The 27,991-nt window shown below is 36.5% G+C and overlaps 1 protein-coding gene across 16 annotated transcripts in view; it reads right to left on the bottom strand.

Annotated features, from left to right (window-relative positions):
- Positions 1-27,991, bottom strand: part of FUT8 (fucosyltransferase 8) — a 315,633-nt gene that overhangs the window by 165,591 nt on the left and 122,051 nt on the right. For all 16 annotated transcript variants that reach the window (XM_042252625.1, XM_042252629.1, XM_042252628.1 and 13 more), the window contains one exon: positions 592-1,020. In XM_042252625.1, coding sequence (XP_042108559.1) covers positions 592-794 — 203 coding nt within the window. In that variant the 5' untranslated portion in view covers positions 795-1,020. The remainder of the gene's footprint in view (positions 1-591; positions 1,021-27,991) is intronic.

Genomic DNA, 27,991 nt, shown 5'->3' with positions numbered 1-27,991 from the left:
TTTGAAAACAAATATAGAGATTATCTATTTAACACCTCGTTCACTTGACCCCCAAAATACAGAACTTTGTTTTTCCCCAAAGTTGATGACTAACAGATATTTGTCACATTTTTTAATAAACTAGAAGTAGCAACTATAATAAATCTCTAGATTCCAGATACAGTTGTTTTAAGAATGAATTTTTTTCATTTCATAAGTTACAGTTAGACTAACTTAGTCTCTCAATTATTACAGTGTGTTTATTATAGTCCATGATGAACATTTTAATATGGACTAATTCAAATCATACAAAGCTTAATTAAAATTATCAAAATGTTGAAGATAATTTGAAACAAAATATAAGTACATAAATTGAATAGCACGGTTTTTCTATACTAAAATTCATATGTAAATACAAGATGTGCTAGAGTAATTCTCTATGGTAACCACATAGAGAAGTAGTACAAAAAGTACCTTACTAAGATATTTAAATTTTTGCAAAAATAGCAGTTTACAGAAATCATTAAGTGTTTTTTTAATAGCTGGATGAAGCCCTACACCTAAAAACCAAGTACAATATTTCACCATTCTTCCCAGTTTCTTGGAACCTACCGGAGAGATTCAGCCATTCGCCTCAAGTCTTCATTTTGCTGTTTTAAGCGTTCAAGCTTTGCCAAAATCTTGGACAGTTCTCGGCTAGAGTGATCAGGGTGGTCATTATCTCGTACCAAGTGACCACCTATATAAAATAGCAAGGTCCCCCAGGCAAAAAGAATGAGCATGATCCAACGCCAGGAACCAGTCCATGGCCGCATTTTCAGAGTTTCAACTCACTCTCCTGGGGTCCTGGAGCTCAAAGAATTAAAAACATCATCACTCTATTTCTAACCAGTGCAAAGGTTGTAGCCTTCCGTTGTTTCAACACATGATGCTTCAGACAAATTAGTCTCTCCTGTAGTCCTATGGTGACTCTTTTCAAGAGATCCTCCTGGTGGTATGAGTAGGAAGTTTTATTTTCCTGTGCTTCATGGACTCTACATGCTGTGGAAAGAGAAGGAAATTACTTAAATTATTTAGGATGTATAAAATAGCATAAGCTGAAATTCATGGAGTTAAAAGAAACATATTGGTTTTAAGTAGCCAATAGGTTGGCAAATAATGTAACAAGGAAAAAGGAAAGGCTTTTACATCTCCATATTAAATCAAGGCTCTACAACATAAATTAATTAGCTCTAAGATTGAAAGTCCTCCAAACGCCATTATTACTTTTCCTTCTAACATCACTGTGCAATATAGCACAGATACTGAGATTTAAAGACTGTATCTTTGAAAATTCACTCAAAACCAAACCAAATGTACTCAACTACATATTCTGGGCTGATTTTTCCATTATCTCAAACTGAAACATGGTCTCTGTATGACTGAATTCATTTCCACAAAATTTAAACTCCACCCCCTTCTCACTGCTCAGCTGTCATACCATTTCACTCTGCAGGTGACAGGCAATTAGCCAAGTAAAGGTTATCACAGCCATTATACAGCCGGCAACCACTCCAAACATAAGCAAAGATTCATAAGCAAAGATTCATATGGATTATGGTAGATTATTCCTTCCTCAAATTTTTTTTTTAAATATCAACAATTGCAATAGAAGTCTAATACCAGTTAAATTCTAGTTACTGTGCATCTTACACTACAAAATGGATATGCTGTCTCAAGCTAGGTTATTGGTTTCATTTGTCACTTCTATATCATGAAGCTTTGAATTTTTTGGAAACAAAACAATTTTCTCCCCAAGAAAAATATCTGTAGGCAAAGATATAACTTTAATACCATTTGACAAGTTCAGAGCTATGTAAGAAAAGTCTTATTTCCAGGCACTGAGGTCCTTGTAAAAGAGAGAAAAGAAATAGTTTCTACATATAAAACAATGTGATGGGTGCTTAACCATTAATTAAGTAGTTATGAAAGACTACACAGAAAAGTTGAAGAAACGGTTTCAACAATTAAAGAACATGACTACTATTTTTGTCCTTTTGAACCCCAAATCTCAATTTTAAAAATCCACCCTACTGGCCTAAGGGATGTATTTAATTCAGTAAGTTGACAAAAGAAGTATTAATGTTTGTGTATTATTATACTGTCTGACAATACATGCACCACTGTAAAATGTTGTCTTACCATATGTTGAACCTATAATACATTCTACTCAATACTAAGCTAAACCAATAGACATTCAGTTCAGTTGCTCAGTTGTGTCTGACTCTTTGCGACCCCATGAACTGGAGCACGCCAGGCCTCCCTGTCCATCACCAACTCCCGGAGTTCACTCAGATTCACATCCATCGAGTCAGTGATGCCATCCAGCCATCTCATCCTCTGTCGTCCCCTTCTCCTCCTGCCCTCAATCCCTCCCAACATCAGTCTTTTCCAATGACTCAACTCTTCACATGAGGTGGCCAAAGTACTGGAGTTTCAGCTTTAGCAGCATTCCTTCCAAAGAAATCCCAGGGCTGATCTCCTTCAGAATGGACTGGTTGGATCTCCTTGCAGTCCAAGACACTCTCAAGAGTCTTCTCCAACACCACAGTTCAAAAGCATCAATTCTTCGGCACTCAGCTTTCTTCACAGTCCAACTCTCACATCCATACATGACCACAGGAAAACCATAGCCTTGACTAGATGGACCTTTGTTGGCAAAGTAATGTCTCTGCTTTTGAATATGTTATCTATGTTGGTCATAACTTTTCTTCCAAGGAGTAAGCGTTTTTTAATTTCATGGCTGCAGTCACCATCTGCAGTGATTTTGGAGCCCAGAAAAATAAAGTCTGACACTCTTTCCGCTGTTTCCCCATCTATTTCCCATGAAGTGATGGGACCAGATACCATGATCTTCATTTTCTGAATGTTGAGCTTTAAGCCAACTTTTTCACTCTCCTCTTTGACTTGCATCAAGAGGCTTTTTAGCTCCTCTTCACTTTCTGCCATAAGGGTGGTGTCATCTGCATATCTGAGGTTATTGATATTTCTCCCGGCAATCTTCATTCCAGCTTGTGCTTCTTCCAGCCCAGCATTTCTCATGATGTACTCTGCATAGAAGTTAAATAAGCAGGATGACAATATACAGCCTTGACGTACTCCTTTTCCTATTTGGAACCAGTCTGTTGTTCCATGTTCATTTCTAACTGTTCCTTCCTGACCTGCATGTAGGTTTCTCAAGAGGCAGGTCAGGTGGTCTGGTCTTCCCATCTCTTTCAGAATTTTCCACAGTTTATTGTGATCCACAGAGTCAAAGGCTTTGGCATAGCCAATAAAGCAGAAATAGATGTTTTTCTGGAACTCTCTTGCTTTATTTCCATGATCTAGCGGATGTTGGAAATTTGATCTCTGGTTCCTCTGCCTTTTCTAAAACCAGCTTGAACATCTGGAAGTTCACGGTTCACATATTGCTGAAGTCTGGCTTGGAGAATTTTGAGCATTACTTTACTAGTGTGTGAGATGAGTGTAATTGTGCGGTAGTTTGAGCATTCTTTGGCATTGCCTTTCTTTGGGATTGGAATGAAAACTGACCTTTACCAATAAGACATTAAAAGTGTTAAATCTTCCCCTTCATAGAAAAAACTAACCTAGAAAGACAAATGTGATAAACAAAAGTATAGAGTTTTCTAAACAAGAATCACCTCAATAACAAATAATAAAAGATGTGCTGTAACATTTTACTTAAAATTATAACAATTATCATAAATATTCAAAGCCAGCAAAAGGATAAAATAATTCTAACAGTAACAAGTTTACAGAAACATAATTTTGTCATACCAAGTGCTTTGGGATTTTATAAACCACCAAAAATACTTAAGATATTAAATTAGTACGTGGAAGAGGAGAAATTGTGCTTAGTTGCTCAGTCGTGTCCAACTCTTTGTGATCCCATGGACTGGAGCCCGCCAGGCTCCTCTGTCCATGGAATTTTCCAGGCAAGAATACTGGAGTGGTTTGCCATTTCCTCCTCCAGGGTATATTTCTGACCCAAGAATCGAATCTGCGTCTGCAGCAACTCCTGCATCGGCAGGCAGATTCTTTACTGCTGAGCCACCTCGGAAACCCATCAAATTACTGCACTTTAGAGTAATACTGATATTGCATATCAAAAGCAAGAAATTATTGTAGGAGTAAAACATGGTCATTTCTTAATTAATAGCATGATTTTAATTCTGTCTTTAGAGAGAATATTTCCCCAAAGTTTGTTGTCTTAATCAATATTTTAAAAAGTGATCAACAAAAATAAGCTGAAAACCAAGTAGCTTTCTATGTAATTTTCCTTAGTATGGTTTAAAAGAGCACATATATAATTTTTTTCTTATCTATAATGAATGTGTGCTTACTTACCTATCATGTTTGTTTATTTTTGAACTGTACCAACCAAAATGTTAACTTAATGATTTTTATCCATGTTCACTGACATATCCAAAGTACTTAGAACAGTATTTAAAACTTAATTACAAATATTTTTTTAAATAAATGAGTGAGTGAAGATGTCATAACAAGATGTCATAACATCTTCACTATGATACATGATACAAAATCTGGGCACATCAACCTCAACTGCATTTTATGCTCCAGAAAGCAAATACGAATGTAGAATGCAGAGGACAGTGCCATTATAAGGAAAATAAAATCATTCAACAACTTTAGGGTTTATTATTATTAACATATATTTTACAAGACACCCCCTTAAGTATTAAAATAAACTGGTCTAAAAAGCCAATAAGATCAGCAATCTTATGGTTACCTTTCACCATTAAAAATAATTCTCTATGTCTTAATTTTTTCCTCATCTAGAATTCTCTTTGCAAAGACAATGAGATAGCTATAGGAAGTGTGTACAGCCTTTGAAATGAGACACTCAGTTAATTTGTGGATGAATTTATTAATGAAAATATTTCAAATTATTAGCAAAAATATTTCAACATTAACAATATGAGCTAATTTCTGACTAAAATTTATAAACAGTATTTGCTGAGATTTCTTCTGAGTGGGTTGTTTTCTTGTCAAGTATTTATGAATTCATTTCTGTTTGAGATTCACATACAACCCTTCATCTGCAAATAGTAAATGGATCAAAATGTGCCAGGTTTCCTTCTGAAACTTTATTTCTTTATAAAACAAAACATTATTTTATAGACCCAGTTATAATATTTTATGCAATTTATATACCATGGGTTATTAAGGCAATTTCTAAAATGGCTATTAACGATCCTAGTGTCCTATATCCATATCTTTGTGTAATCCCCTCCTTCTGAGTGTAGGCAGGACCTAAGGACTTACTTCTTAAATGGAATACAGTGAAAATGACAGAATTTCACTTCTGAGATAAGGTTACAAGAGATATAAGCTACCACACTGTGAGCTGCCCTGTCAAGAGGGCCATGTGGAAAGGAACCGATTCCTGCCAACAACCATGTCAGTGAACTTGGAAATGGATCCTCCACCAGTCACGCCTTGATACCACTGCAGCTTGACTGACATTTTAATTTCAGGTTTTTGAAAGATCCTGAGCCAGAAGATCCAGCTAAAGCCATGGCCGGATTCCTGGCCAAGAGATTAAGTTTTCTAAACCACTTAGTCTTAGGATAATCTGTCATGCAGCAATAGATAATACATAGGTCTACTCTCCCTACCAGACTGAGTACCTGGCCTTCAAATCACATGTTACTTTTTCTGTCCCCAGCAAGATGTACAAAGTCTGAGACACAGAGTAGGCATTCAAGATGCAGAACAGAACTGAATCTTAATCAGTTTCCTTAATATCCTGCTAATACCTCTTTACAAATCTATAAAAATTAAATTCAATTTACAACAAATAAGATATTTTTTAAAAGTATAATTATTAATTTATAATATATCAAAAGTCTAAAAGCATTTCTATCAATGTTTACTAACCAGACTTCTTAAAAGACGCTTGCTCCTTGGAAGAAAAGTTATGACCAACCTAGATAGCATATTAAAAAGCAGAGACATTACTATGCCAACAAAGGTCTGTCTAGTCAAGGCTATGGTTTTTCCAGTGATCAAGTATCGATGAGAGAGTTGGACTACAAAGAAAGCAGAGCACCGAAGAATTGATGCTTTTGAACTGTGGTGTTGGAGAAGACTCTTGAGAGTCCCCTGGACTGCAAGGAGATCTAATGAGTCCATCCTAAAGGAAATCAGTCCTGAATTTTCATTGAAAGAACTGATGCTAAAGCTGAAACTCCAATACTTGGGCCACCTGATGTGAAGAACTGACTCATTGGAAAAGACCCTGATGTTGGGAAAGATTGAAGGCGAGAGGAGAAGAGGATGACAGAGGATGAGATGGTTGGATGGCAACACCAACTCAATGGACATGAGTTTGAATAAGCTCTGGGAGTTGGTGATGGACAAGGAGGCCTGGTGTGCTGTGGTCTGCGGTCCATGGGGTCTCAAAGAGTTGGACACGATTGAGCAACTGAACTGAACTGAAACAAACTTCCACTTCTCGCCATGAAAAAATAACTGATGCTAGACTTGTCCTCACATATAAACAACTAGAAAACTAAAAGAAAAAGAAAAAAATTTAGGAAAACAGTCTTCAGACATTGGGCAAAGGTCAGACAAGACTGTAATGCCTGAGAGAAGGTCAACAACCAAATGTAAGTCCTATGTTCACTGCAGGTTTCTAACTAAACGTTATTGAACACTAGAACAAAAATGGATAATTCAAGCAAAGCACAGCTATCTTTCTGAGGTGAAAAGAGAAGAGACAAAAAAAGTTTATAGAGTATAGCCAATTAACAATGTTTTAATAGTTCCAGGTGCACAACAGAGTGACTCAGCCATACATAAAATAGAAAGTTAAAAAAAAAACACAGTATGATACCAGCACAGGCACCAATGGGATAGAATAGAGAGTCCAAAAATAAACCCAGAAATACATGGTCAACTCATGTTTTTAAAACTTAACTTTAGTAAAAAAAATATATTGTATTAAAACATTATCTTATTTTAAAATAAATAAAATTAAAATTTAAAAAGTTAAGGTAATGTAAGGTGGCTGGAATCTGTGAGCCAGTGTACCAAAGTGAAAACAGCTACCCAGAGAAAAGGCTCCAGAAATGTGCAGAGGTGATCCTCAGAGTCTCCGGCTAGATACTAAGTTCTGCACGCATAGTAAGACCACATGAGACTTGCAAAGAATACCAGGGAAAGAAAAATTAAATGTAGCTGAAAGCTGTACATCTTTCAGAGATTTTATAAAGGGAAGACATATGAGTTCCAATCAAACAGAATGAAAATATCACAGAAAACCTGGGATATTCAGTAGAAAGCCAAGAAATAAAACATCTTATAAGTTAGGATTAAGCAAGTCTTAGAGCAAAGATTAGAAAATGTTTTCTGTAAAGAGCAAGACAGTAAATATCTCAGACTATGTGGGACACATACAGTCTCTACCACATATTCTTAGCTTTTATTCTTGTTTCTTTACAACTGTTTAAAAATGTAAAGTCCATTCTTAGCTCAAGGGCTGTAGCCCAGATCTTTTCATGAGACAAGTCTAATGACTCCAGCCACAGAATAAAGGCTATGCTAACAAGATTTACAATAAAACTTAAAAACAAGCTGTAAAAGCAAGCTCAAAGTGATCCAAAAGGAAATAAATGCCTATCAAAATAAAACTCAATGTTCTTTAAAGAAATGCAATAAAATACAGACACTTAACTATATAAAGTTCACACTGTCCAGCAACTAACCAAAAATTACAAAGAACATGGAGAGAGATCACCTGTGGTATTCAAAAAGCTGTTAAAGGCTACCGGCGGTGACTAGAAAAAAGAGCAAACACTCCAGCATTTCAAGCCCCAAACCAAAAATAAGGCAGCACTTGGGAATTTTAGGTTTCTGCAACAACAAGAAAGACAAAAAAATTTCTACCCTCGAGGATAATATTCTAGTCGATTCAAATTGCAAGGGCAGTACTGTCACTAAAACAAGCCCCCCCCAAAGCCTCTTCTTATAGCAATTAATATTCTGATTAATTCAGTAAAAACTAAATATAAACAATATCACCCAATTAATTCCTTAAAAATAGCGTAACCATTCCATTAAAAGGAACAACAACAAACTGTAGTACTATTACAACACTATCAAATTAACTTTTCTTATACTCAGCATATCTGGAGAAGGAAATAGCAACCCACTCCAGTATTCTTGTCTGGAGAATCCCATTGACAGAGGAGTCTGGCGGGCTATAGTCCACAGGGTTGCAAAGAGTCGGACACAACCGAAGCAACTTAGCACACACGCATATTCAAAATATAAAAAAATGACCACAATATCTACTTCTTCTAGCATCTGATTATGTGAAAGTTTCCAAGAGTTACATTCAAGTGGGTTTACTAAGGTTAAGGTCAAAAGATGAATCTGTGACAACGTGCTACAGAACCAAATCTCTAGGAGCCTGGCGTGTTCTGCCATGAACCATGTTTGTTACAGGATTTTCTTCTAAACTTAAAAATAATGCAGTACTTTAATTCAGTATTTATTTAATATAAAATATGTACATCCTATGGAAAGGGAAATATTTGCATAAACAGGTCCTTTGATGAGAAATTCCACTAACAGAAATTTATACCAAGAGGAATTTTAACATGTGAACAAAACACAGCAGAAGGATATTCATTAAAACATTGTTTGCAACAATTTAAAACTACAAATAACATAATTGCTTATCAATAGGAACATGGTTGAAGAAATTATGAATTACTTTTCAAGAAATGTATATTTTTTCTATGAACAACAAGTAGGAAAATGTGGCCCATAACCAAGAAGAAAATCAGTCAATTTAAAACAGACCCAGAAGACAAAGTGATGGTAACAGCAGATAAGGACCCTAAAACGATTACTAAAAATATATGCTAGGATTTAAATTTTAGAAAATAAATACATTGATAAAAGAAATAAGAACTAACAAAAAGGCAACATCTATCATTTTTTTTAATCTAGAAAATTAAAATATTCTCTGGTAATGATTAAGAGCATATTAGACACTGCAGAGGAAAAGTTAAGTGAATTTGAAGACAGACAGAAAATATCTTCATCACAAGAAAAATACTGTAACTATATATGGTGACAGATGTCAACCAGATTTCATACAGTAATCATTTCACAATATACATGTATCAAATCATTATGTTGTATACCTAAAACTAATACAATGTAACATGTCAGGTTTTTTAAAAAATTACTCAAAGAGAAAATTATACAGAAAGAAAAAAATTGGAAAGTTTGACTTAAAAAAAAGTAACTTTTTCAAGCAGCCACTGTTAACAGCACTTATCTTCAGATACTACAGTGTTTAACAGCTTTCAGCACAGTCATGTCATCTTAAAATAACTATCACTGTGAACTAAAATCTGGTCAGGTGCTAAAACTTTAAAGTCACTCAACATCATTAGCAAGAAAACAATTTACATTAATCGCTTGAGGGCCAGTTGGAAATGTACAGGCATTCCCCCCATTTTGGCATTCAGTTCAAAAAAGGACTTCTCAAAACAAAACCTATCATCAAACTTGAAGTAACATATTGAAAACTAGCTTAGTCATGGGCACATGCAGAATTTCCAATGTACTTTTAAATACAAATAAAACCATAATGTGGAGAAGAAGATTAGTCACACGGGGAAAATACACAGGTGCTACAAAGAGAATTTCAGGGGGCTTATCAGAAAAAAATACAAGCTAGTGGGCAACAGAACACTATCTTTAAAAAGTGCTGAAGTAAAAAGAAATGCCAAATACCCTTTGCTATCCACTGACAATACCTTCAAAATTCTGAAAGAGATGGGAATACCAGACCACTTGACCTGCCTCTTGAGAAACCTATATGCCAGTCAGAAAGCAACAGTTAGAACTGGACATGGAACAACAGGATGGTTCCAAATAGGAAAAGGAGTACGTCAAGGCTATATATTGTCACCCTGCTTGTTTAACTGATATGCAGAGTACATCATGAGAAACGCTGGGCTGGAAGAAGCACAAGCTGTGATCAACACTGCCGGGAGAAATATCAATAATCTCAGATATGCAGATGACACCACCCTTATGGCAGAAAGTGAAGAGGAACTAAAAGCCTCTTGATGAAAGTGAAAGTGGAAAGTGAAAAAGTTGGCTTAAAACTCAACATTCAGAAAACAAACATCATCGCATCTGGTCCCATCACTTCATGGGAAATAGATGGGGAAATAGTGGAAACAGTGTCAGACTTTATTTTGGGGGGCTTCAAAATCACTGCAGATGGTGACTGCAGCCATGAAATTAAAAGACGCTTACTCCTTGGAAGAAAAGTTATGACCAACCTAGATAGCATATTGAAAAGCAGAGATATTACTTAGCCAACAAAGGTCCATCTAGTCAAGGCTATGGTTTTTCCTGTGGTCATGTATGGAGGTGAGAGTTGGACTGTGAAGAAAGCTGAGTGCCGAAGAATTGATGCTTTTGAACTGTGGTGTTGGAGAAGTCTCTTGAGAGTCCTTTGGACTGCAAGGAGATCCAACCAGTCCATTCTGAAGGAGATCAGCCCTGGGATTTCTTTAGAGGGAATGACGCTAAAGCTGAAACTCCAGTTCTCTGGCCACCTCAGGTGAAGAGTTGACTCACTGGAAAAGACTCTGATGTTGGGAGGGATTGGGGGCAGGAGGAGAAGGGGACAACAGAGGATGAGATGGCTGGATGGCATCACTGACTCGATGGACATGAGTCTGAGTGAACTCTGGGAGTTGGTGATGGACAGGGAGGCCTGGTGTGCTGCGATTCATGGGGTCGCAAAGAGTAGGACATGACTGACCAACTGAACTGAACTCACAATACCTTCAAACAGAAGAGCAAGTTTTTGTAATCTTTCATTTAACTTTGGTAAATATCTAGGATTGAGAATGCTGGGTCGTATGAAAAATATGTATTTATAAGAAAATGCCAAATTGTATTCCAAAGCAACTTCTTCATCCTTAATTTACATCCTAAATTGTTACCAGCAAAAAATTAGTGATCCTGTACTCTGCAATTTCTCCAGTGTTAGGTATTTTCCATTTTTAAAGCAATTCTGATAGATGTGTAGTGGTGCCTCAATGCAGATTTCATTTGCATTCAATTTCTCTAAGCATGTAATCATCTATTCCTCTGCCTATTTTCCATCCATATAGCTTCTTTGGTGACATGTCCATTAAGATGTTTAGTCCATTTATATATTAGATTGTTTACATTTGAGATTTAAGAGTTCTTTATATATTCTTGATACATGTCTATAATCAGATATGTAACTTTTCAATTGTTTTCCACCAGTCTGTAACTTGTCTTTGCATTTTAACAGTGTCCTGAATGCAGCAAAAATTTAATCTTTTGTTTGAATATAATTTTTAATAGACTGTGGTTTAGCTATTATATCTAAAACTTCAATGCCAAATCCAAGGTCAATATATTTTCTCCAATGTTTGCTTTAAGAAGTTCAAGGTTTCAAAGTTAAAAATATACACTTACACAAGATTCCCACTCCTATCTAGGTATCACCTCAAGGAAAATGAAAGCTCATATTCTCACAAAAACTGCTACACAAATGTTTATAGCAGCTTCATATATAAATAGACAAAAATTGGAGAGAAAATTGCCATGGCCTTCAATAAGTGAATGAGAACATTCATTTATCAAAACAAATGATAATCTATCAAAAACAAAGGGCTACTACTCAGCAATAAAAAGGAACAAAATATTGGCCCACTCAACAAAACGGGTGAATCTTAAAAAGACATTTTCCTAGGTGAAGGAAGATAGAACCAAAAGACACATATTGTGCGATTCATTTATCTGATATTATGGAAAAAAGAAAACTACAGAATGAAACATAGATCAGCTGTTGCCAAGGACTGAAGGTGTAAGTAAGGGCTGATCACCAAGGTGTTTCAGGAAAATTTTTACAGCGATGAACAACTCTAATTGGTACAGAAGAATGGCACATTATCTCTGTGGTATTCAACCCCCAAACCCAAATTTCAGTCTAAAAATGGGAAAACTACCAAAAAACCCCCAAACGAGAGACATCCAACCAAATATTAATACCTGACCCTAATATACTCTTCAAAATTATCAAGGTCATGAAAAAATAATGAAGCAACTAACTGTCACAGATAAAAGAGGTCTAAGGAGACACGGTATCGAGGATTAGATCTTGGAAAAGGGACACCATGGAGAAACTGGTAAAATTCGAATACAGTGTGTAGTCTAGCAAATAATATTGCACCTTGTTAATTCAACATTTTTCACAAATGCACTATGACTATGTAAGATGTTAACATTAGGCTAGCCTTGACAAAAAGTGTATGAAAACTCTTTCTTTGAAAATTTGTTGTAATTCTAAAATAAAAAGATTTTAAAAGATAAAAGCAAAATAAATACATTTTCTGGAAACAAAAGCTGAAAGAACTTGTTACCAACAGATACACACTACAAGATATACTTAAAAGGGTGCTTTTCAGACTGAAAGAAAATGATTGTGGATGGAAATTTGAATGTAAACAATGAATAAATGTATGAATATGTATAAATGAAATTTTTCCTCATTCTTAATCTCTTTTAAAATAAATTTAATTCAAAAGTAAAATAAATTTGATTCTTTAAAACTAAAATCACAAGTATTATAGAGTTCACAACAAAGTCACAAGATGTATGTATGACAAGCAGAAAAAACAATATAGTTTTAAAGTCTACATTATATTTCAAGAAGTAGGCAGGCATTTGAAAGTTTGGTGAAATAGGTAAAAGCTTCACCCTGCTTATTTAACTTATATGCATGGTACATCATGGGAAAGGTCGGACTGGATGAAGCACAGCTGGAATCAAGATTGCCTCGAGAAATATCAATAACCTAAGATATGCAGATGACACCACCCTTATGGCAGAAAGTGAAGAGGAACTAAAGAGTCTCTTGATGAAAGTGAAACAGGAGAGTGAAAAAGCTGGCTTAAAACTCAACATTAAAAGAAATTAAGATCATGGCATCTGGTTCCATCACTTCATGGCAAATAAATGGGAAAAAAATGGAAACAGTGAGATACTTTATTTTCTTGGGCTCCAAAATCACTGCAGATGGTGACTGCAGCCATGAAATTAAGACATCTGCTCCCTGGAGAAAAACTATAACAAACATAGACAGCGTATTAAAAACCAGAGTAATCACTTTTCCAACAAAAGTCCGTCTAGTCAAAGCTATTGTTTTTCCAGTAGTCACATACAGATGTGAGATTTGGACCATAAAGAAGGGTGAGAGCCCAAGAATTGATGCTTTCAAACTGTGGTCCTGGAGAAGACTCTTGAGAGTCTCCTGGACTACAAGACCAAACCAGTTAATCCTAAAGTAAATCAACCCTGAATATTCATTGAGAGGACAGATGGCTGAAACTGAAGCTCCAATACATTGGCACCTGATACAAAGAGCTGATTCACTGGAAAAGACCATGATGCTGGGAAAGATTGAGGGCAGGAGAAGAAGAGGGCAACAGAGGATGAAATGGTTGGACGGTATCACTGACTCAATGGACATGAGTTTGGGTAAACTCTGGAAGTTGGTGATGGACAGGGAGGCCTGGCGTGCTGCAGTCCATGCAGTAGTAAAGAGTCAGACACGACTGAATGACTGAACAACAAAAAAGCTTTACAGTGTAAACTCTATCAATAAAATATAAAACAGATGAACAATACAAGAAAAAAATTGATGAAACTAAAAACTAGTTCCTTGAAAAGATCAATAAAATTAATAATATTCTAGATGAACTAATCTAGGGAAAAAAGATGACATAAATTGCCAATATAAGGGATGAAAAGGGAAGCATCATTACAGATTCTACAAAAGGATAATAATGAAATATTATGAACAACTTAGGGTCAATATATATGAAACCAGACCCGAAATGGATAAAATTCTTAAACAAACTGCCAATGCCAACTGCTATTCAAAAAAGAATAGATAACCTAAATAGGTATAAGCCTTATATCTATTAAAGATAATGAATGTATATTAGTAAATGTTCCCAGAAACAAAACTCTAGGTCCACATGGCTTTATGTGTGAATTCCACCAAATATTTATAGAAGACACCACAGCCACTTTATCAATGAATCAAACTTTGAAAAAAATCCAAGTGTCTAATCAACAGGTAACAGGTTCACATAAATGGAATATTATTCTGCAGTAAATAGGAACTAGCTTCCCTGGTAGCTCAGATGGTAAAGAATCTGCCTGCAATGCAGGAGACGTGGATTCAATCCCTGGGTTGGAAAGATCCCCTAGAGAAGGGAATTGCTACTCACTTAATATTCTTGCCTGGAGAATTCCATGGACAGGGGAGCCTGGCTAACTATAGTCTATGGGATCGCAAACCGTTGGACACGACAGAGCGACTAACAAACAGGAACTACTGATTTACAAAACAACATGGATGAATCTCAAAAATACGCCTGTTGAAAGATGCCAGGCACAAAAATACACGTTTATGAAGTTCTAGAACAGAGAAACTAACACATAGTGACTAAAATCAGATTACTGATTGCCAGGGAGCATGCATACAACCGATTAAAAAGGGGAATGACAGTTGTATGAAGGTACAGATTTAAGAAAAATCATCTAAGTGTACACTTACTATATGTACCTTTTGCTCATGTAAGTAATGCTTCAATAGAGTTGAGAAATCTATTAGAAAAATTTCAATAAAATTTAAACTGTCTTGTGAATGTAACTGAAAATGTCAATAACTGAAGAATGCTAACTCAGTAAATGGTTAAATTATTTGCTTGCATTTTGAGTTTCTATGAGATTTTCCTCAGCAAAATCATCAGTATACATACTTACTGTTAATGAAAGAAATCAAAAGTAATTATTCTATAGATATGATCAACTTCAATCCAGTTGTTAATGTGAAAATTCTATTTGTTACACATTTCAAAGAAAATCCGCTGAAGTAACTATAAAACTAACAAACTACGATGAAACTTTTCTGTATCTTCCTAGTAACCTGACTTCTTCTCAGTCCAAAAGAAAGGATCGTAAATATTCAAATAATAATGATTCCTTAGATTATAATAAATGCATACTATAGTTTAGAGAGCTATCATCTTTAGGATGATTTTTTAGTAACTGAAAGAGTAAACAGCAAATCATTGTTACAGAGTGCTCCTTAAAGTAATTCAATGTAACAGAATAAACCTAAAACTTCAAAAGAAAATTAAAATCATTTTCAACAAATTTAAAGAATGACTACTATAATGTAGCAAAGGTTAAGCTTAACTGTTATATTTTAAAGGCATCAGGTTGATAAAAGGAAATTAAACTTTTAGAGAAAAGCTAATTATCAATTATAGAGTATAAATATTTAAAAAGCCCTATGTATATATAATTCAAGTCAATTCCAGATTAATACAAGTCCACAACTATTTATTTAAATATATTCTCAACTGATCTTAATTCATTTTCAAATTAAGTAAAGATTTTACCTAAAATCTTTCTGTCTATTCTCCATATATGTGAAAAGAGCAGTAACAACATTTTGTTTAATAATTTAAGGAAGAAGTAGGAAAAAACAAGTAAAAATAGAATCATAAATTAAAATGGTCCTTTAATGACAGCTGAAATCTAAATAACTAAGCTGATAAGTGGAATAAAGGGAGAGAAGGCAGAGAGGAAGGGAAGACAGAAAGGGAGAGGAGGGAAAGCCTGGAAGGGGAAAAGAGGGAGTAACAGGAAAGGAAAGGAAAGGAAAGGAAAGGAAATTTTCATTTAGCAACTACCAAGATTACAAAATTCAATTCTTATTCATTACTTACAGTTATCTATCATGCTTTCACAGTACACTTATCAGTAAGGTCACGGTATATGCACATATGAATTTAAAATGCCAGGCATCCTGAATACATGAGCACAAAATACTCTATTAATTCACTAAAACCAGCTAATATCTTAGAAATTAACCTTCCTAGTTATGAAGTGCAAACACATAATCACATTTATATGGTTTCTATCAGGAGCATGTCACTCACTTTAATTCAACACACCAGGTTGTGTTTACTGATGCAATTAATTTATACCATTCAAATGGATCCAGAAAACTGGCCTTGGCATCTGTTCCTTCTGCCCTAAACATATCAATACTGCCAAAAAGTGGTAACACTAACAAATTCAAATAAAACATATATCTTACTATTTTATCTGGTTATCAAATATATACATAACATATGTATGCTGTGTGCTAAGCCACTTCAGTCGTGTTTGACTCTTTGTGACCCTATAGACTGTAGCCTGCCAGGTTCCTCTGCCCATGGGATTCTCCAGGTAAGAATACTGGAGTGGGTTTCCATGCCCTTCATATACTCATATGCCAACATGATAAAGTAGAAAGAGTAACTATTTCAAATAAATCACTGGCTATAAATATATGGGGAGTTTACCAAAATATAAAATGGTAATAATAGAATATCCTCATTTAACGGTGAAGATCACATTAAATAAGTAAAAATGGTTTAGAAACTGCAATGCAATTTATAAGTATTATACTATTATCTTTTCCCGCTCAATAGAAACTAGGTATTCCAGCCTTCTGTCAGTTTCCAGAATATGTAAAGTTCTTCCCTATCATGGGATCTTCACCCTTGCTGTACCTTCTACCTGACCTACAATCCCTTCGGCTTTTTCTTCATAATTCAAACCTCTACTTGAATGTCCCCTCTTCTCAGGGATAGTCCCTGACAACACGTATCAATTATGACATGTTCGGACAGAAATAAGAGAAAATCCAACTTAAAATGGCTTTAAAAATAAAGAAATCAGGGCTTCCCTGATGGTTCAGTGGTAAAGATTCTGCCTTTGTCAATTCTGGAGACACGAATTCAATCCTTGGTCGGGGAAGATCCCACATGCTGAAGAGCAACTTAACCCATGCACCACCACTACTGAACCCATGTGCCCCAACTACTGAAGCCCATAAGCCTAGCGCCCACGCACCAGAACAAGAGAAGCCGCCGCAATGAGAACCCCTGCCCTGCAACCAGAGAGTAGCCCCCACTCACCACAACTAGAGAAAGCCCACGCAGCAACGAAGACCCAGCACAGCCAAAGAAATGATTGTTTAAAAATAAGGAAATCAATTACTTGATTAAAAAATGGTTTTAAAGTTAACTAATTCAACTGTTCCATGAAATAGTCAAAAAACTCTTTTCATCTATCTATTCTTCCCGCTTGGCATATCAGCTTCTGTCCTCACCCTAGCTCTCTTTGTGGTAACAAGTTGGCTATCTTAACTGTAGCCACAAGTAATTGTGTGAAAAAGAACAACTGTTCTAGTCACTCGCATTATAAAGGAGAGAAACTACTAAAAGAAGTCTGCCCCAAATCTGCGCATCCTATTAAACAAGAGTGAGTCAACCCATCCCTTGAAAATTCAACCACTGACAAGTGAAATGGGATTACATTATGCTTAGACCAATAGAATTCATTCCCAAGGGTGGGCTGCAGAACAAAACCAGGACCTTGGGCAGCAAGAAAAAGTGAATGACTATAAAATGCTATAAGAATGCTACAATACTTTGTCTTTAAAAAAAAAAAAAAAGCACTCACCATCCCCCATTATTCTCTATCACACTATCCCAATAATTATTGGCTTATTTCTTTTCTATACTAAAAGGTATGTATCAGAAGAGCAGGGATTTAGAGCAGTGTCTAAAACAAAGCAAGCCCTATAATAATATTTGTAGAACAAAAAAGTGAATGTATGACTATTACACAGTGTGCATGTATTCTTTAATATCTATAGTCAAAATCCTAGGCAAAATAAAAATAAAATAAAGACTTTGAAGAATTAGAGCTAAGATTCAAAGTCATTTCATCTTTACTCATCCATATTTACATTCAGAAAATGTAAACTGTAGATGCTCAGAAAGAAATATATCCAAATATAATTTCAAATCAAAGACTTACGTTTAAGCCAACTCTTGATAACCTGTACACTCCTCCCACATTACATTTAATAAGGGCCAGGAGACATATGGCAAAAGTTCCAAGTCTCATACAATACAACTAATGAATAAAGATGCACAATCTTTCTACAGAACTCTTCCTAAATAACAATAAAGATTCAAAAATTCAGATTCAAACAGATTTAAAGCAGTTTCTACAGAACAAGAGATTCAAAAGTATAATAAACACGCTACTGAAAATTTTTAGTGGGATATACATTTTCATAAAACACATTGCTATCTTCATATAAAAGGCATAAAGCCCTTTAAAGGTCAATCATTACTACTGCATTATAAAAAATAATATACTGATATTGGTGAGCATTCATTAATACATGAGCCAGATGGATGACAGAGAGACAATTTATATTCAAAAATAAGAGAAGGTTAGATAAATTATGGTACAATGATTGGTGAGATGTTACAGCTTGGGTTAAAATGTCAAGTATGAAGAGAAATACACATAATGCTAGGTGAAAATACAGGATGCAGGGGGATTTGATGATGTTGATGGATAGCATCATACCTTGAAAAGCATACAGTGTAAGGTCATACAGCTCTGGGTGTATATCCTAAGAATACCTATATAGAACTGGGCCAGAAAAGAACCAGGCAAGGCATCTTACTCTCTCTCAGCCTGAATTTTTTATTCTTAAAATGAATGTAATAATGTCTATCATATGGGCCTATTACTCTAAGAATAATGAAGATAACAGCTACATTTATACAGTTCTTCCTGAATGTAAGGTATTTTTTCTCATTACTTTACAATTATAATACCATTTAATCTTCTCAACAACCTTTCAAGTACTATTATTCCCATTTTACAGTGGAGGAAATTAAGGCACATTGAGAGTAAATAACGTTCCCAAAATCACGAAGTCAATAAATGGCAGAACCAAAATCAATGACAGCTATTTTTTTATTATTATTATTAAGAAACTGCTCACTTCCAAGAATTGAAAGGGAAGCTAGAGAATCTCCTTTATATGTACTTTTTTAACCCCAGTGATGGGCAACTCTATCACTAGGATATGTCAAGTATAATTCAATCCAGAGATTTAAAGGCCCCAAGCTTTTTCCTCCCAAATAGCACACGATCAGGAAAACAACATAAAACTCCAGCATAGCCGATTATATATATATATATTTATTTATTTATTTATTGAAAGTACAATGAAGTAACTTTCAGTTCCAGACCAAGATGGAAAACACGAGCTTCTCCCCATCCCTCCCACTAAGAACAGCTAAAAACCCCAGCCACTATATTAAAAAATATAAGGTAACTTGGAAAGCAAAGGCAGACCTGCAAGGATCTAGGGACTAAAGGAACAACACAGCAGTAAGTTCTCTGAGGTCTGTTTTTTTTGTTTGTTTGTTTGTTTGTTTTTTTTGCCTCATAAATCCCAGAAGGAAGAAAGCATAAAAAAGAGCAAAAACATGGGTAAATATAATAGACTTAACCTCTATTCTTGAGTTTTCTACACTATGTTTGACAAGTGAAGCAAAAAGTGTAACTGTCTGTTGCAGTTTTAAATATATGTAGAGGAGGTATTTTAAGACCATCATATTATAAATGACAGGAGGGCAAAGGAACTTTAGAGGTATTTTCTACACTTCATATTGGTAAAACTTCAATAACCGTAGATTTTAACAAGTTACATGTATTTTTAATGCGATACTTCAAGTGTGAAAGTGAAAGTCACTCAGTCGTGTCCGACTGTTTGCAAGCCCATGGACTATAGAGTCCATGGAATTCTCCAGGCCAGAACACTGGAGTAGGTAGCCTTTCCCTTCTCCAGGGGATCTTGCAAACCCAGGGATTGAACCCAGGTCTCCCGCATTGCAGGCTGATTCTTTACCAGCTGAGCCACAAGGGAAGCCCAAGAATACTGGAGTGGGTAGCCTATCTCTTCTCCAGTGGCTCTTCTCAACCAAAGAATCAAACTGAGGTCTCCTGCATTGCAGGCAGATTCCAACTGAGCTATCAGGGAAGCCTTAAAGCTACTACTAAAATATCTATACAAGGAGATACATTCAATAATATTTAGCAATGTAATAACTGGAGAATTAATAGAGAGTTTTAGAGTCACTAAGAACAATTTTTGCCCATTTCCTCCTCAACTTTCTAGCTGTGTGATTGTGGCCAAAATTTAACCTCTTCGTAAATTAGTTAATAACATTCATTATGGACCAAATAAAATAAAAATATAATAATTACAATTATAGCTATTTTTATATATTGGTTGAGACTATTAACTCTATTTACTTTTATTAGTTTAAATGAATATTTAAAGTAGTCTTGAACTAAGATATGTATGTAAGTGCTAGTCATGGTGGCTAGCATGTAGTATGGGTTTGATAAATAAAAGCTACAACTAATTAATAGTTCAATAATTAAAGGAGTTATCAGCTTTTGCTTAATTCCATTGACTTGGCACTATAAAATTTTAACGCCTCCTTGACACCAGTCTTGGCAATATTTTTTTTAATTTGACACCAAATGAAAAAAAGGCAATGAAAGCAAAAATAATCAAGTGAGACTCAGTTCAGTTCAGTTTAGTCACTCAGTCGCGTCCGACTCTTTGCAACTCCATGAATCGCAGCACACCACACCTCCCTGTCTATCACCAACTCCCCGAGTTCACTCAGACTCATGTCCATTGAGTTAGTGATGCCATCCAGCCATCTCATCCTCTGCCGTCCCCTTCTCCTAATGCCCCAATCCCTCCCAGCATCAGAGTCTTTTTCCAGTGAGTCAGCTCTTTGCATGAGGTGGCCAAAGTATTGGAGTTTCAGCTTTAGCATCAGTCCTTCCAAAGAACACCCAGGGCTGATCTCCTCTAGGAAGGACTGGTTGGATCTCCTTGCAGTCCAAGGGACTCTCAAGAGTCTACTCCAACACCACAGTTCAAAAGCATCAATTCTTCGGCACTCAGCTCTCTTCACAGTCCAACTCTCACATCCATACATGACCACTGGAAAAACCATAGCCTTGACTAGACGGACCTTTGTTGACAAAGTAATGTCTCTGCTTTTCAATATACTATCTAGATTGGTCATAACTTTCCTTCCAAGGAGTAAGTGTCTTTTAATTTCATGGCTGCAGTCACCATCTACAGTGATTTTTGGAGCCCCCCAAAAATAAAATCTGACACTGTTTCCACTGTTTCCCCATCTACTTCCCATGAAGTGATGGGACCAGATGCCATGATCTTAGTTTTGAAAATGTTGAGCTTTAAGCCAACTTTTTCGCTCTCCTCTTTCACTTTCATCAAGAGGCTTTTAGCTCCTCTTCACTTTCTGCCATAAGGATGGGGTCATCTGCATATCTGAGGTTATTGATATTTCTCCTGGCAATCTTGATTCCAGCTTGTGATTCTTCCAGCCCAGTGTTTTTCATGATGTACTCTGCATAGAAGTTAAATAAGCAGGGTGACAATATACAGCCTTGACGTACTCCTTTCCCATTTGGAATCAGTCTGTTGTTCCATGTCCAGTTCTAACTGTTGCTTACTACACTGAACTAAAAAGCTTCTGCATAGCAAAGGAAACCACCAACAAAATAAAAAGGAAACCTATAAAACACTTGGAAGCCATATCTACATAAGGCATTAACATCCAAAATATATTAAGAACTCATACAACTCAATAGAAAAAATAAACAATCCATTTTAAAAACAGACATAGGATCTAAATAGACATTTCTCCAAAGACAATATACAAATGGCCAACAGATAAAGGAAGAGGTGCTCAACACCACTAATCAGCAAATGCAAATCAAAACCACAAAATATCACCTCACATATTTTTACCAAAAAGACAAGAAATAACAAGTCCTTGTGAGGATGTTGAGAAAAAGGAACCCTCGTGTACTGCTAGTAGGAGTATAAATTGGTGCAGCCACTATGGAAAATAGTATGGCAGTTCCTCAAAAAATATACATACATTCATACATATATACAGTCACACACACACACAATGGATTTTATACACATACACGCACACACATGTATACAAACAAACACACACAACAGAATCGTATACAATCATAAAAAAAGGAAGAAAACCTTGCAATCTGAAGCAATCTAGATGAATTGAGGGCATTATGCAAAGTAAACTAAGGCAGACAAAGACAAATACTCCATTATCCCACTTACATGCAGAATCTTGGAAAAAAAAAAAAAAACAAACCCAAACTCATAGATATAGAGAATAGATTGATGGTTGCTAGAGGCTGCAAATGCGGGAAGTAGGCAAGTTGAATGAAAATGGCCAAACAAATACAAACTTCCAGTTATAAGATAAAAAATCCAAGGGAAAAAAAAATCTTAGAACAATAAAATATTCTTGATTTTTTTTTAAGTGAAGATAAAGTATTTTAATGTTTTATATTTCTGTAGTGCTATATAATTATTTCAGTTTATTCCTCAAAAAAAAAAAATTTTTTTTACCTCTAATTCTCCATCCCCTTACAGATGAGGAACTATAGCTCACAGCTATCAAGTACTTTGCTTAAAGCATTTACAAAGCTAGTATAAGCGAAGGTCAGAGTCCAGGTCTTTTATCTATAAAATTAATGCCCTTATCACAACACTGTGCTCCCAATCAGTCACAGAAACATATTCAAGGTCACATAATTAGTAACTAGAAGACACAGGATTCAAAATGGAGTAAGTTAAGCTCTTGTGCCTAAGACTGTATTATGCTGTTGATACAAGTGATTATAATATAAACAGACAGATGTTCAAGCTCATTAATAAAGATATATTAAAACACATCATATCAGTCACATTAGGTACACCAAATTAGCAAACATTTACATTAAAGACAGGTCTGTAATTCCACACAATCCAATAAAACCAAGTCATAAATTAGGCAACATTATTAGAGAGATTATCACATTTTTAGCTCAGGCATCTAAACCTTTGTCTAGCCAAAGCTATTAAATTAAATGTCAAACAATTATTTTGGTGTCACACAAACCATTTAAAAGTGAGGGCCCAAGTATTAATACACAAATAATTTTTTAGAATAATCTTTATGTAAAACAGTGAATAAATCTTAAACATTTGCTGTGTAGGCTCCAAAATAATCTTTTCGCAACCTATTTTAGAGAAAATGGTCAATCTAATGTTTTCTAATTTTTTTTTCATATTTGCCAATCCAAAATTTTTAGAGACACGTGCTGCTACTGCTGTTGCTAAATCGCTTCAGTCGTGTCCGACTCTGTGTGACCCCATAGACGGCAGCCCACCAGGCTCCATCATCCCTGGGATTCTCCAGGCAAGAACACTGGAGTGGGTTGCCATTTCCTTCTCCAAGGGACACGTGAAATATCATTAATTAGAATAACTTTACCAGAAAAAAAAAAATCTACTGTTACAAATACTTCATTTAACAATGGCGTAACAACCTAGCAATATAAAAGACTATTAATGCTGTAAAGACAAAAATTATCTATGCTCCCCCATCAGTTTTACCAGCTCTTCTAACCACGCCCTGTAACCAACAAAATATAATTTAATAAGTAGTTTACAAATGTCACTGTTTGAAATATTTTCCCAAGAAGTTTATTTCCGAATAATACAATAAAATTTCACCAGTATAATAAAAGTAGATCTACAGTCGTCTCAATTCTTTAATCATTTATGCTACTGCCCTTCAATCTCCTTTATGTTTAAGTCCTCTTATACACCCCCACCCTATACACCAGTGAGTAAATCTCAATCAGTTCAGTTCAGTCGCTCAGTCGTGTCTGACTCTTTGCGACCCCATGAATGGCAGCACACCAGGCCTCCCTGTTCATCACCATCTCCCGGAGTTCACTCAGACTCACGTCCATCGAGTCGGTGATGCCATCCAGCCATCTCATCCTCTGTCGTCCCCTTCTCCTCCTGCCCCCAATCCCTCCCAGCATCAGAGTCTTTTCCAATGAGTCAACTCTTCACATGAGGTGGCCAAAGTACTGGAGTTTCAGCTTCAGCATCATTCCTTCCAAAGAAATCCCAGGGCTGATCTCCTTCAGAATGGACTGGTTAGATCTCCTTGCAGTCCAAGGGACTCTCAAGAGTCTTCTCCAACACCACACTTCAAAAGCATCAATTCTTCGGCGCTCAGCTTTCTTCACAGTCCAACTCTCACATCCATACATGACTTCTAGAAGAACCATAGCCTTGACTAGACGGACCTTTGTTGGCAAAGTAATGTCTCTGCTTTTGAATATGCTATCTATGTTGGTCACAACTTTTCTTCCAAGGAATAAGCGTCTTTTAATTTCATGGCTGCAGTCACCATCTGCAGTGATTCTGGAGCCCAAAAAAATGAAGTCTGACACTGTTTCCCCATCTATTTCCCATGAAGTGATGGGACCGGATGCCATGATCTTCATTTTCTGAATGTTGAGCGTTAGGCCACCTTTTTCGCTCTCCTCTTTCACCTTCATCAAGAGGCTTTTTAGCTCCTCTTCACTTTCTGCCATAAGGGTGGTGTCATCTGCATATCTGAGGTTATTGATATTTCTCCCAGCAATCTTGATTCCACCTTGTATTTCTTCCAGTCCAGCATTTCTCATGATGTACTCTGCATATAAGTTAAATAAGCAGGGTGACAATATACAGCCTTGACATACTCCTTTTCCCATTTGGAACCAGTCTGTTGTTCCATGTCCAGTTCTAACTGTTGCTTCCTGACCTGCATACAGATTTCTCAAGAGGCAGGTCAGGTACTCTGGTATTCCCATCTCTCTCAGAATTTTCCACAGTTTATTGTGATCCACACAGTCAAAGGCTTTGGCATAGTCAATAAAGCAGAAATAGATGTTTTCTGGAACTCTCTTGCTTTTTCCATGATCCAGCGGATGTTGGCAATTTGATCTCTGGTTCCTCTGCCTTTTCTAAAACCAGCTTGAACATCAGGGAATTCATGGTTCACGTATTGCTGAAGCCTGGCTTGGAGAATTTTGAGCATTACTTTACTAGCATGTGAGATGAGTGCAATTGTGCAGTAGTTTGAGCATTCTTTGGCATTGCCTTTCTTTGGAATTGGAATGAAAACTGACCTTTTCCAGTCCTGTGGCCACTGCTGAGTTTTCCAAGTTTGCTGGCGTATTGAGTGCAGCAGTTTCACAGCATCATCTTTCAGGATTTGAAACAGCTCAATTGGAATTCCATCACCTCCACTAGCTTTGTTCGTAGTGATGCTTTCTAAGGCCCACTTGACTTCACATTCCACGATGTCTGGCTCTAGATTAGTGATCACATCATCATGATTATCTGGGTCGTGAAGATCTTTTTTGTACAGTCTTCCATGTATTCTTGCCACCTCTTCTTAATATCTTCTGCTTCTGTTAGGTCCATACCATTTCTCTCCTTGATCGAGCCCATCTTTTCATGGAATGTTCCCTTGGTATCTCTAATTTTCTTGAAGGGATTTCTAGTCTTTCCCAATCTGTTGTTTCCCTCTATTTCTTTGCATTGATCGCTGAAGAAGGCTTTCTTATCTCTTCTTGCTATTCTTTGGAACTCTGCATTCAGATGCCTATATCTTTCCTTTTCTCCTTTGCTTTTCACCTCTCTTCTCTTCACAGCTATTTGTAAGGCCTCCCCAGACAGCCATTTTGCTTTTTTGCATTTCTTTTACATGGGGATGGTCTTGATCCCTGTCTCCTGCACAATGTCATGAACTTCATTCCATAGTTCATCAGGCACTCTATCTATCAGATCTAGGCCCTTAAATCTATTTCTCACTTCCACTGTATAATCATAAGGGATTTATAGTGCTTTAATATTTATTCCTTCCGCTCAGTATAATAATATATTCTGCAAAATACAGAATACCCAAACACAGCAGTAACTTAGATTAAACAACATTGAGATTTATTTTTCTTTTGTAAAAGTTGTCTAGAGACAGGTGATGTAGAGATGTCAGTTGCAAGTATTCTTAGGGACCAAAGTTTCTAACTTCTCTACCTTTCTAGGTCCCTGGCTTCCATCATCAAAATCACCTCATGGCCCAAACTGTATGCTAAAGCTCCAGTTATTATATCTTCAATACACGTCAAAAAGAAGAAGAGAAACTGAATGGCAAAACGGGGTCTCTTACAGTTGAGTCAGTGCCTTTTCTAAGCACACACATAATGCTTCTGTTTTTATCTTTTTTGCCAGAACTTAGTCACATAGCTGGGAAATAGTCTTTATTCCAGGCATCAATGTGCCTAGCTAAAAACAAAAAGTCAGGATTCTATTACTACAGAAGAAGGGTAAATTTTAGAACTGACTAGAATATGAGATTTTAGGATTGAGTAGAATATGAGGAGCCTGCATCATGACTCACTTTGTTTTTCAAAATTTCTAATAACCCTTCATATTGGGAAAACTTTGATGTCGTATCTTTAGTGGCTGACATAAAAGCTTTTCCCAATAATTGCATTTACTTTCTTGGCCAGCTGTGGAGTGTGGCCAGTTGCAAACTGTGTCATAATAGGTACACCAGGACTGCAATTCTAATTCTGAAATCTCTGTTGTTGCTGTTCAGTGCCTCAGTCATGTCTGACTCTTTGTGACTCCCTGGACCGCAGCATGTCAGGCTTCCCTATCCTTCAGCACCTCCCAGAGCTTGCTCAAACTCATGTCCATTAGGTGATGCCATCCAATCATCTCATCCTCTGTTGTCCCCTTCTCCTCCTGCCTTCAGTCCTTCCCACTACTGGGGTCTTTTCCAATGAGTCAGTTCTTCGCATCAGGTGGCCAAAGTACTGGAGTTTCCGCTTTAGCATCAGTCCTTCCAATGAATATTCAGGACTGATCTCCTTTAGGATTGACTGGTTTGATCTCCGTGTTATCCAAGGCACTCTCAAGAGTCTTCTCCAACACCACAGTTCAAAAGCATCAATTCTTCAGTGCTCAGCCTTGTTTATGGTCCAACCCTCACATCCATGCCTGACTACTGGAAAAACCATAGCTTTGACAAGATGGACCTTTGTTGGCAAAGTAATGTCTCTGCTTTTTAATACACTGTCTAGGTTAAGGTACGTCTAGTCAAAGCTATGGTTTTTCCAGTAGTCATGTATGGATGTGAGAGTTGGATCATAAAGAAAGCTGAGTGCCAAAGACTTGATGCTTTTGAAGTGTGGTGTTGGAGAAGACTCTTAGAAGTCCCTTGGACTGCAAGGAGATCAAACCAGTCAATCCGAAAAATCAGTCCTGAATATTCATTGGAAGGACTTTTGCTGAAGCTGAAGCTCCAGTACTTTGGCTACCTGATGCAAAGAACTGACTCATTGGAAAAGACCCTGACGGTGGGAAAGACTGAAGGCAGGAGGAGAATGGGACGACAGAGGATGAGATGGTTGGATGGCATCACCAGCTCAATGCACATGAATTTGAGCAAGCTCCAGGAGTTGGCTGGTGATGGACAGGGAGGCCTGGTGTGCTGCAATCCATGGGGTCACAAAGAGTCGGACAAGACTGAGTGACTGAACTGAACTGAGGCTTGTCATAGTTTTCCTTCCAAGAAGCAAATGTCTTTTAATTTCATGGCTGCAGTCACCATCTGCAGTGATTTTTGGAGCCCACAAAAATAAAGTCTGTCATTGTTTCCATTTTTTCCCCATCTATTTGCCATGAAGTGATGGGACCAGATGCCATGATCTTAATTTTTTGTAGGTTGAGTTTTGAGCCAGCTTTCTCATTCTCCTCTTTCACCTTCATTAAGAGGCTCTTTAGTTCCTCTTTGCTTTCTGGTATAAAGGTGTTGTCATCTGCATATCTGAGGTTATTGATATTTCTTCCAGCAATCTTGATTCCAGCTTGTGCTTCATCCAGCCCAGCACTGGATAGGATTTTTTCATGTGCCCCATCTGTGCATCAGTTGGGATAGAAAAGTTGATTTGTTCTGTACAAGTGACCTAACAGAATGCTGGAACTCATTGTTGTCCTAACCAACTA

This window comes from Ovis aries, chromosome 7, assembly GCF_016772045.2.
Source record: "Ovis aries strain OAR_USU_Benz2616 breed Rambouillet chromosome 7, ARS-UI_Ramb_v3.0, whole genome shotgun sequence".
Taxonomy (NCBI): domain Eukaryota; kingdom Metazoa; phylum Chordata; class Mammalia; order Artiodactyla; family Bovidae; genus Ovis; species Ovis aries.
Note: the sequence above shows the minus strand (reverse complement) of the source record. Positions and strands in the feature narration are given on the sequence as shown.